General features: G+C 39.1%; 1 protein-coding gene across 1 annotated transcript; it reads right to left on the reverse strand.

Annotated features, from left to right (window-relative positions):
- Nucleotides 1-253: 253 nt before the first annotated feature.
- On the reverse strand, nt 254-8,022 carry LOC120045999 (G1/S-specific cyclin-D1). Its single transcript, XM_038990917.1, has 5 exons — nt 7,500-8,022; nt 5,906-6,121; nt 5,281-5,440; nt 3,971-4,119; nt 254-3,830 (listed from the first exon to the last, which is right to left on the reverse strand). Exons 1-5 carry the CDS (start codon nt 7,695-7,697, stop codon nt 3,675-3,677), a joined length of 879 nt encoding a protein of 292 aa, XP_038846845.1. The 5' UTR covers nt 7,698-8,022; the 3' UTR covers nt 254-3,674.
- Nucleotides 8,023-12,216: the final 4,194 nt, after the last annotated feature.

A 12,216-nucleotide genomic window follows, 5' to 3' on the forward strand; every position in this document is an offset into this window, starting at 1 on the left:
CCAATTGTGTGCCGCCGTATGGGACTCCCAATCACGGCTTGATTTGATTCAGCCTGGATTTGAACCAGGGACTGCCTTTAGACCGCTGCACCACTCGGGAGCACCCCAAAAGAAAACAAAAATCATAACTGAGGTAGGATTATGTAATTAGGTATGTATGGAATACAATAACTGTTTTAGAAAGAAATATGTGACATTGTAAAAGACATCAACATTCTTTTTTGTTTTCCCATCAAGAAAAGACAAAACAGGATGTTTTTAATCCACTTTTAATTTTTGTTTAGTTTGATGTTCAAATCATGTTTCTAGAATGGATCTGCAAGTAAAATGTTGTGCATTTCAGACCAGCGACTGTTACACAAAACAGACATATAAAGCAGACATTTCAGTATCTTTGCTTTATTTTTCTTCGACCCCAGATTACCTTTGACCCATTGCAATGAACACAGATCCTGACCCAAAGTTCAGTAAGAGGGGCGAACTACCCGACCGTCATTAACAATAGAAGCAATGGTAAAAAGCTGACCACTTAGCTTTTTTTTGGGGGGGGGGGGGCGAGCAATGTAGCACATTCTGTTGAAAAGTTTGGACAAAGATCTCCATCCCTTCTGTTTTCATTTTTACTAACAGCACTTTGTATTAATATGACAAAAATATGTAATGTCATCTTTAGTTGAGCCCAGGGGTATCAACATGTATTTTTTTTCCATTCTTTGAGGTAACAAGTATTCCTTACACTAGACAGAAAAACAATATCTCTATCCTGGGTCCTGTGTTAGCTAGTAGAAATTTGAGCAGCTTGCAGCAACATCATTTGTCAAATACTAGGCAACACTAGGCCTACCTCACATCTACAACCAGAACATATAGCAGCATCATGTCTATGGCTAAGTGAACCACTGTTGGCTCTCACACTCATTAACTCTGATTGAAGGATGTCTGGGTCAAATGGAAGTGTGCCTAACAATATCTGTAGCCCATTATTTTGGCTTCAATGTACCAGTAGCGGTTCAGTTAAGAAAAAAACTGCAGTGTTCCAAGATTTAAATCTATTTACCATTTATTGTGCAGTTGACACAAATATGAATATGCTATGCTTCTTGGTGGAGGACAAGATATCTAGAAAAGCATGAACTGAACTGTGTGGAATAACGGCATGATGATTTGAAAATAATTCTATGGCTTGGTATTTAACAAACTCAAACTCATTACGGGCTTTAACTTGAGCAAATGCTTTATAAAAATAAAAAAATAGCAGGGCCTTCAGAAGCTTAAAGGGGATAAAGACTCTTTCAATGAGACAGCTTAACACTCAAAAGAGTTATATAATCCGGTCTGTTATGGCACCAGTTTCAATCAATGCTCTCTACTTGCTCACATCAGGACCCATTTGGATAATGATCAATGCATTACCATTAGCAGTTTACAACAGGACAATCAGCCACTGAACAAACAAGTAACAATTTAAAAAAATTAAAAATTAAAACTAAATTAAAGATAAATCTTGACTGTAATATGAGGTATTGTTGATAAAAACCATGTCCATTGTCTAATTTTTTATCTTTTTGGAATAGCACTGAAATCATATTAAGTAAAACTGATGACAAGACTACAAAAACAAAGATGTCAATAACAATTTTCTCACAGAAAATTAAAAACCTATTACATGGCAGTATATTGACATTTATATGTATAAAATATATAGCAGCAAACAATAGGAGAAAAAGCATTGTTTCTTTCTTGTTGTTTTTCTTGTTGTTTTACACTTTGCTGGAAATTCCTCCATAGCAGCTCAAAAGGAGGAGTGTGGTCTCCCATTATCCTGTTTCCTCATCTCTTTTTCTCAATGTACAATCAAACACCTTAATTCAGCAATTCAACAAAAACTTGTTGCTGTCAAGCTGTCACCCCTTTTGCCTCCCTTTTTCCCACTCCCACTTTTCAACGTTACCCATCCCATCTTAGTGATCCACTTCTCTTAGGCAAGCCACAAAAACATAGCCTATGTCTTCAGGTATGTGCAAAATCATCTCTAAACCAAATTTTTTTGTGTGTATTTTTACCCCCTCAACTACACATATTCTAAACAGCATTTTAACTATGGTATTTATATTTCAGTTTTGTGTTGAGAAAACACTGTCATACATGATTTGAAGGGCAGGCATGTGTTTAGCACTATGGTAAATAGTTGTATACAAAATGTTACGCACAGACAGACTTTGGCATCCTGTTTCTAATCTGCACTGGCTCCAAGAGGAAAATATGCAATAATAAACACTGTTAATCTTTGTTTTAGCTTTCAAGTTTGATACTTTAGTGTTTCAAATGCTCTGGATGCCGTTCAAGCGATGGGATACAGGATGCAGAAACATGCCACACCCAATGCTCGTCTCACTGTAGACCACTCCTGTAAGAACTGTGGCATAACAATCTCCAAAATGATACCCTTCTACATCAAGTGTACACGGGATTGCTATAAGGCTGCGTTGACTTGTACCCAAAATTGTAACACATAACACCATAGTTAAAAGAGACCTGCTCCACTCCATACCATTTTTTCAATTTTTTGTGATTTTTTTCTTTTATGAGTCAGAAAAACTGACTAAAAGTGCTTTTAAAAATGGAATGGAATTAGAAAGTAAGATATAACCACAAAAAAATGAACTATGGATTGCATGGTAAAGATTTGCAACTAACGCTAGATTTTAGCTTATTGTGTCATAGCTAGCTGTTGATATATGTACACATGTGGCAATGAGGACAAAATAAGTCACAAATCAACAGCCAAACAATGCTGGTGCATTCTATTTACTCCTAATTGAATATAAAGTAATTGTCCTTATATTGAAGAATGAATGAACTTATTTGCCAAACCTCAGCACCAGCAATCCACAACCTAAACAATAAAACAGAGCAATATATACTAAAAGTATACTGTTGAGTTATATAACTCAGTTAAAAAGAGAAGAGGCCAAAACTAGGGGCTCAGAATTTCTTTAGAAGTCTAGATAATATAATAAAGTGATTAAACGCATAAGCAAGCAGGGATATACAGACGACTAGACTGGGGGGAAAAACGGGAGCTTTGATAGCAAGCAAAATGCCTAATAGATAACAAAAAATGCCCCTTCTCTTTTATAAATGAATTTATACTTCAAATAAAAACCTAGACACAAAGACAGACAAAAAAGACCTACTTGTTGTTATTTTGAATGTTTTAAGAAGGCATGTAAAGTCAGTCTATGGTATTTCAAAATCCTAGTTCAACATCGGGTGGTAACAATGTATATTTCTGTGGCTTAATCTTGCACATAAACTATAATGTTTTTGTTTCATCCATTTAGTTGTGTATCTTTCACAATAATTCATTTTTGCTAGCATCCTTGTCTATGTCTTGAGCCAGACAGGATGGGAGAGTGAGAGGGAATATGACTGATGGTCTCAGAAAAGTGAGGTGTTCAGTCCTTTCTTGACAGCCCTGGCTGAGGGCGGCCACACGTCACTGGGAGGCCATACAGGCCGGGGCACCGTAACAGGTGTGGCACATTAGCGGTTGCCAGAGTGTGTTCAGAGGGTGACGACTCGAGGGTGCGCTGGTGTCCTCTTTTCCCAGATGGCCTCTTGGTAAGGCCAGAGCCTCAAAAATATTTCCAAAAAAATGGGGAGGTTGCCACTCAAATGTTAATGTCCCTCACGTCTGTAGGGGTGCAGGACAGGTCCACATCCTCCTCTACCCTTTTTGTTTCTGTGGAGACATTATGTTGCTGTGCCTGTCTCAGACTAGACTCAAGCAGAGACTCAATCTGTTCCTGACACGACTTCAGGCAGTCCTGTGAGGAGAGAGAATAATGTCAGCATAATGAAGCAAAATACCTCAAAGACAATAGTAGCGAAAGGCTTTGTGACAAATAGTCAATGCAAGCATGTGTGTGGTGCAATGTAAAGGCCTGGAGAACTGTGTTTGACGTACCGGGTCACTCCTGATGACTTGGGACAGAAAGTTGGTTAGGTTCTGGGATGACAGTGCACCGTCTTTGCTCTTTAGGTACAGCCCCTGGACCGCTGCTGCCACACTGCCCGCTGCGATCATGGAGGGAGGGTTGGCGATGAATTTGACATCTACAGGGAAGACATAAGAAAAAGACGGTAAGTACTTGAGTCGTAAAGCGAAACATCTGAAACAGATCATTGGCCAAATGGTACACCTGAGCTTTCAAAAGGATTAATGTGGTAAATAAAAGAGGCAGAGCTATCAAGTACTGTACACAAGGGTAGAAAGAGAGACCGAGGCAGATGGAGGGTATGTGAGGGAGGCCATTCTAGGCTGTGGCAGAATGAGGTACTGTAGGGGACAATGGAAATCCTGTTGCTCCTTTTTCACTCACAGTCACAATATCCTGAATGTGCTTTATTTCACAACCGGCTACTGACAGGACACCAGTGCTCATGCACACAGACTTCCAAGAACAATACATCTAGCTCATCGACAAAATAGGACCGGTACAAAAGTACTTCCAGCACACACATTCAATGGGTACACCACTTCAAAACTTTTTCCAAGAAGAAAGGAAATACCACTCCTTCCTACCTGTTTCCCTCACATAAATTATAGTTTTAAACCCCATTGAGCTGATCTCCCTCTGAAGAGGTTAGCACCCCACTTCCTACTCCAAGTGCATGAAAGGTGACCATGAATCTAGAGTGGGGTGTCCATCCCCCAACTGAACCCCCCCCCCCCCCCCCCCCCATGCATGCAGTAGATATAATTTCACAAATAAATGCATTAACAGCACAACCTGTTTCATTTTCCACAATAGCCCTAAAACACACCCCAGTGACAACTCATTCAAAATCTATTGAGTAAACTCTGACTTTGGGGAGAAACACCACGCAAACAAACCATTGTGGTGAGAAGCAAACTCGTACTCGTATAATACTGATCTGGAGAAAAATATATACTGGAATGGAGTCAGTGCTCTCATTTACTTGTCCACACTACACAGTGACTGAGACACCCTCCATAAAACATGTTAGGCCTTGTACACTCAAACATTCCTGCACCGGAGCCCATACCCCCAACCATTTACATTGACCATTGGCCACCTGGGGGCTTTCAAGGAGGAAGAGTTATCCTCACAAGTGGAAAAAAATGCAGACAAAAAAAATCTATATCTTGCATCAAACACATATCTTAGCCATTGGTCCCCTGAAAAAGTGGTTATGGAGCAGTGACAGGAAAAAGCTCACACTTAACAGACAATGGTTCATGTGTGGGCCTACCTGTTGCACAGAGAGCCACGAATGTCTGGGCATGCTTGCGCAGAATCTGCTTCGTGTTCTGATGGATTGGTAGCTTGGAGAGGAAATGGTCTATGAAATCGTGAGGCGTTACTGATGCTAGATCCCATTTCAACTTGTTTAGAGTCAGTAGTTCCATTTGCTACAAAGGAGAGACAAAACAGACGTGCGCAATGAGACAATCGAACTTCACAAGTGGCTTCACATAATTGATTCTACATTTGACTTTATCCACTAGAGGGAGATGTCGCCCTCGTCATGTCATTGCGCTACACTGGCCTAACCGTTGTAAGCCATCATGTGAAATGTACAAGAATCCAAAGTCTTTCTTTGATGCAAACTTTCTTTGAAATTAACACAACAAAAATGATGCAATAATGATTTAGATCCCGTCGAAGAGAAACTAAGACAAGTAGTAGGCCTATAGGCCTACAAACTGGATGCATTGTAGTAGGCTACCTGTAGGCATAGGCCTATATGCTACCATTGCATTATGAGATAGCCTACTATGGAAATGCTCAGTCAAATAGCCTATACGATATTAAATGGATTATAACTACATCCATATACAGAGTGTATATGTAGAAGATTGACATTGCTCATTTACCAATAGATCGCTGGGCCGGATGGAGTTGTCGGTGTAAATGCACAACTTCTCTGCAGTTAAAGGGACCGTTTCCTTCATCTTTGAGGCCAAAAACATACAAGTAGCCCCCAGGAGTTGTAATCTGGTTTTATGTGTGGGCTCCACAGACAAAAATCTATCCAAGTAGTTCATAGCCAGGGGAAAAACCTCCTCCTCGCATTTCTGTTCCTCGCAGACCTAGAAGTGAAAACAGCAATTTAGCCTATAGCCTCAAATTACAGTAGCCTATAATATAGGACTATAAGTGCATTCAGGTCGATTGTATATACCAATAAATAGGCCTGTCCATAAGTGAAAACGAAATACTGTAATGGCAACACTACGCATTTTTAAAATTATCCTCCCATTCCTTAAGGCTGTCCTTAAAACAAAGCTATGGCCTAATTATAGCCTTTAGCTGGCGCAAAGTAGGCTATAGTCTGCCAATGCAATTAACATAAAATCATGCATTTCGAAAAACTAAAACAGTTGCTTAAGCCTAATTAAAACGGAAATTGAAATAGTTGAAAATTTAGGCTGTTTTCAGTCGCTTCTTACTAAGACACAAAGGTGGCGTCAATGCAACTTTCCCCTGAAATTTCTAGTTCGTCATCTTTTCAAAAAAGAATAAAAAATATGTAAAAATTGTCCCGGTTTGTGAAATTAGCATGTAAATGATCCTTATGGTATACCTCATCGGATAGTTTTAAGATGTGTCGAATTTTCATATAGTAAACATATAAAAAACATTTAATTTACAAGACACCGCTCTTTCTCGTGGAGCGTGCGACATTTAGATCTTGTGCGGACTCACAATTTCTGAAATTAATAAAAAATGTATGTCGACATAAGACTCAATCTCTAACTACATGTAAATGTTGATTAATCGATATAGTATCATATCCGACCATTGAAAATGCATTCTTATTTAACATTTTTGCGAAAATGATCATGTTTCCAGAGCGACCTTCAGAAACTGCAGGAACAGCAGCCTGATAAGTAAGCCGAAACAAAACTTCATGGTTTTATATAATCATTTTTCGCTATCTGTGCGACAGGATTATAAGTGCATACCCAAGATATACTTTTCGACTTGCTGATTGAGTTACTGTCATTGCTGACATTATTAAAGATTTTTAATGATATTAAAAACCTACGCATACGACAACAAAGATGGCGCATAATACTGGCAAGAGTAAGACTGCATACGTGTACATTGCTATTAATTTGGAACATTTTTTCAATCTAAATACATTTCCTAAGTCCCGACAAAGAAAAGAATCGAGCAGCTACATTGCAAGTGTTGTAATTACTGAACACACACAATACCTGGGAAATAGCCTAATATGCTACAACAGTGTTCCAAATCTATTTTAGCCTACTTGGACAACCGTTACAAATGAAACATTAGCCTACTACATGTCAGTATGTTTACATACTATGAATGATCATGCTTTGAAAGAATAATCGTACGATGCATAAAACGACCAATTCAATACATTGCGTCCAAAGTGCATGGTTAGTGTTAGGACACAAACGTTAAAGCAATACATCTAGACATCATAAATGTACACACCTCTAACATCCATGTAGCCACAATTTTCCTCATTTTCGGTATTATTTCTTTCTGGACACACTTGAAGTAATTCGGAGACGGAAGGTAATTTTCCTCTGCTTTGAGCATTGTCTGTAGAACTCGGTCATTTAGTAAGTTGGCGTCTTGGTAAGCTCTTCTGATGGTTTCCACTTCACAGCACAACAGCTGGTGTTCCATATCTTTTGCGGTGGTAGCTTGCGTTTTCTGGGCTGAATAAACAATCAAAAGATGTGCTTCTTGTTAGGAGTGAGTGAGGCTCCGTGGATGCTGCTTGCTGCTCCTACAATGTAAGCCCTCTGAGAGCTCCAACGCTTCACCCTTCTAGACAAAACTCCCCTTCAGAGGGCTATGCGATGACGTTAACTGTTGTTAAGGAGAAGATCAAAGCAACAGCGAGTCGGAGAGAGCCGAGCTAAGGAGTCTATAGAGAGAGGAGGATAACTCTAAAGAACTACCCCTCTAAAGTTTCCAAGTCCTTCCAATCGCTGCTTATCCACTCCTATAGGTATGGAAATGGGAGGTCCCAGTATTCTGGGTGGCGTAGCCTATACAGCGGAGGGGAGTCAGGAGGGGGTGAAGAGAACGTACGCTGAGTGGTGGGGGTTTGAGGGAGGAGGGATGTAAAGGGCTAGTGTCGGTATAGGGAAGTTGGTTATGCAGAGATTAATGTGAATTGGTTCAATTTTGATAGGGGGCGGTATAGACACATTCATGAAACTTTCCTGTTAAAAAAAGCTCTGAGAATAGCTCCGGCTTCTCTTCTCGTCACCCAGTCGAACATGAGGTGAGCACATGGGCAAGCTTCTAACACACAAAGACATTTAACAGTGGGGCATGTATTTTTTAAATCACTTTAACATAATCATTATGCAGCAATTCATGTACTTGTTCAGATTGCAGGCATATTCAATAGACCTATGCATCACAAAACCTGTAAAAAGCATATAAAACTTTCAGAGCCATTCAATAAGGCAGGCAATTGAATGTTTCATGAGTAAAACACGATGTGCAAAGTCGTTTACGTTAAAACCTAATAATAATTGCATTATAAACATCTATAATTTAGACAAATTAGCCTATTATCAATATTGATTTCAGGTTTCAGTTTAATTTTACGGCATTAAACTTGGCACAACAAAAGTGCACCACCTCACTTTACAATGCTGTGTGTGTAGAAATAGTCATGTATAAGATGAATAACGTGGTGACTGATATAAAAGTTTAAAAACCTGACCCCCCCCCCCCCTCTTATCTCTCTCAATTCAATTCAAGGGGCTTCATTGGCATGGGAAACATATGTTTAGATTGCCAAAGTAAGTGAAATGGATAAACAAAAGTGAAATGAACAATAAAAACGGAACAGTAAGTATTACTCTCACACAAGTTCTCTCTCTCTCTGACTAGGGAGGAGACCGACATTGGTCTAAACCAATAGGAGGAATTGCTGTTACCAGGCAGAAGACGACCAAGCACTTATGATGAGAGTGTTGAAATGTTCTATTCAAATTAAAGTTACCGATAATCATGTGATTGGTTAAAATACCATTGGCTGTAGGCCAAATAAAAACGTGTGAACTGTTCTGTTATATAACATTCTAAAAAAATAACTAAAAAAGTACATTTTGAAAATAGAGGTAGGTATGTTCTTTTGCCTTTAGAACAGTTGCAAGTCATGGGAGCAGAATATCAATATTATTGCTGTTGTGTGGAAGAGGATCTAAATAAGTGATCAATTCTATGAATAGTCCAAATCAGATTTGTCACAATTTTTCTAAGAGTCGCAATAACATTTCATCTCAGTCGTTTCAATAGGAATAGGAGCTTTTCGCATTCTTAACATTCCTCTTCATAGGCTATTGAATAGCTACCTAAAACTACCGAAAGAGACTTTCTTTTTGTCAAGAATTGCTATTGCTGACTGAATGTGGGTGACTCGTTCACCTTCACAAGTTTTTAAACTAAACTTATTTTCAATCAAAATCGATGTTAGCGTCTTTGTGATTTTTATCATTACCCATATGGCCTATAAGGTAGGCCTAGTATTCTTATCACCCAAGTTGTACATTATTGCACTCTTTTCAACTTTTTTCATTTTTTGGGACATTATGCAAATCATGTGCCAAAATCCCTACATATTTTCAGCAGGGGCTTCAGCTAAACGTAGGGTATGGCAAAGCTACAGTGGGGTATTTTCTACCACAGCCATCTTCCACCTCTGCACTGTTTTGAGAGAAAAGTAATGCTGTCCCCTGCAGCTGTGTCAATCCACTCTCCATAGATGGGTTGGCTGACAAAGTCACACAGAAAATGCATACCCATGGATAGGGCCAGAAGCCCTGCTTCGCTGTGATTCTAAATGATCAGATAGCTAGCAACAATGGCAAGAAGCTGCCATGTTGGGAATGGTAGGTGTCTCATTTCAGCTAGTTTTATCTTGTTCTTGATACCTGTACCCAATTGTCATACTTGAGTTAAAGTAAAGCTACTGTAATAGAAAATGACTAAAGTAAAAGTAAAATTCCACTGGAGTAAAAGTCTAAAAGTATTTGGTTTTAAATATACTTAAGTATCAAAAGTAAAACTATAAATCATTTACAATTCCTTATATTAAGCAAACCAGATGGCACCATTTTATTGTTTTCTTTAATTTACAGATAGCCAGGGGCACACCCCAACACTCAGACATAATTTACAAATGAAGCATGTGTGTTTAGTGAGTCTGCCAGGTCAGAGGCAGTAGGGATGTTCGCTTGATAAGTCAATTTTGGGGTGTCAAGGAAAATGTATGGAGAAAAAAGTACATTATTGTCTTAAGGAATGCAGTGAAGTAAAATAAAAAGTTGTCAAAAATATAAATAGTAAAGTACAGACACCCCCAAAACTACTTGTAGTACTTTAAAGTATTTGTGCTGAAGTACTTTACACCACTGCCTGATGGGTGTCCTACGAAGCAAGCTAGATCTACTCAGGATTTTCTAAAGCTAATCAGCTTCAGTTAGCTTCACATTCCAGCCCAGTCTTCGTCCGTACTACAATGGTGGATATTGCTCGTCCGCCCCCCACTAACTAGCAGGCTTGTAACTGCGCATGCATGTTGCACATGGATAGTCGAACGCCAAACTCTTCATTGAGACAATGCTGAAACATAAATCCATGGCGAGTCAGTGCCACATTTTCATTTGTGCCAAAATAAAAATGTGAGAGAAGTTATCTTGCAAATTCAGCAGGCTATGGTGTAAAATAGGCTTTTAGAATGGCCTTCTTTATTTTATTACTTATCGTTAATGCCGACTTCGGTGTGCTTTGGTGTGCTTATCAATGCACAACCACAAGCACATTTTTCCCCCACTCCTATTGATAAAATAATTGTATTAAGTCATACTGTGCGTGACATAACACATTTTTAACACATTAAAAAAAACATTTAATTAATAAAATATTTAATCAGTCGTCTTCCTCAAATTAAAGGGACGAGGACGCAATCTTTGCAAGAAGGATGGAATCTGGTTTAATTGGTCCCCAACTCGTGGCTCAGTCATTTCATTCAGGGTAAGTTGGGTTACATGCTGACCAGACCGGACTCGTCGCATGCGCGAGCGTTGCAAAATAAATGTACACATACTGTACATGTTATTCAATCATTGCACCCATACTGCTCGCGAGCGTCTGTGTGGTTAGGCACTAAAATAGAACATGGTTCTATTTGTGACGCTCGACGCGGTGCAAGTCCTGCCTCTCTTATCTCCTCATTGGTTTTTAGGAGTATATACCCACGTGCCATCTCCTCATTGTTTTTTAGGAGCATATACCCATGAGGGTGATTGAAAGATGAACTGAGGTCCACACTCCAGTCGGTTGTGGTAATGCACCTTAGAGTTGATTGCCAACTGCAATATAAAGTCCAAAGAAGAAGAAGAAGCCTGAAGGAGGAGAGATTACTAGTAAACAAACTCGGTTTACCCTTTTATCTGTGGATTAATTGTTGGAGTAGAGGACGTTGTGCATTTCAGGTAAAATAACAACCCAATATTTATATCCCAGGACAAATTATCTAGCAACAGCAAGCTAGCTAGCTAAATTGACATAAATGTTGAATACTTTTTGACCTGTTCCCAAATTAATATAATTGGTTTAGTGTTTGTTTTGATATTTCAACCTGAGTGTCCTGATCACGTCTGGTGTGGGCGGACAAAATCAACATGCGCGCGATGGCGCACGCAGACGCACGCGTGCGTGTGGTATGGTCAGCATGTTAGCCATGAGTTAGCCTGCTCCGGAGCAAGTTGGTTCTGAAGGATTCGCTACCATAGAAATGTACCTGGCTAAAAAGTGAGCCAATTTCATATGACCGGTTATCCGAGTTGAACTCAGTTGACCAAAGTTACCTTGCTAACGCCTTAAAACTGCTTCGTAGGACACCCCTCTGGTATTGTTTTGACTGATTTCATGTCAATGCTAATATGGCAAGCTAGCTAGCTAACCAACAACTGTAACAATGTGTTTGAGGGACAGCAAGTGCTCATTGTGCAAATGTATTTATGTTTTCAATAAACATTTGGAGACTAAATATACACTGAACAAAAATATAAATGCAACATGCAACAATTTCAAAGATTTTACTGAGTTTCAGTTCATATAAGGAAATCAGTCAATTTAAATAAATAAATAAAATCTATGGATTTCACATGACTGGGAA

Source organism: Salvelinus namaycush, chromosome 1 (genome assembly GCF_016432855.1).
Source record: "Salvelinus namaycush isolate Seneca chromosome 1, SaNama_1.0, whole genome shotgun sequence".
NCBI classification, from domain to species: Eukaryota; Metazoa; Chordata; class Actinopteri; order Salmoniformes; family Salmonidae; genus Salvelinus; species Salvelinus namaycush.

Bases quoted from the DNA above. Each gene is read 5' to 3' on its own strand.
- LOC120045999 (XM_038990917.1), bottom strand. From the start codon at position 7,697: ATGGAACACCAGCTGTTGTGCTGTGAAGTGGAAACCATCAGAAGAGCT. The intron at 6,122-7,499 runs GTGTGTACATTT...TTTCACTTCTAG, and splicing joins TGGCTACATGGATGTTAGAG to GTCTGCGAGGAACAGAAATG. The intron at 4,120-5,280 runs GTAGGCCCACAC...TCTTCCCTGTAG, and splicing joins CGTGGCTCTCTGTGCAACAG to ATGTCAAATTCATCGCCAAC.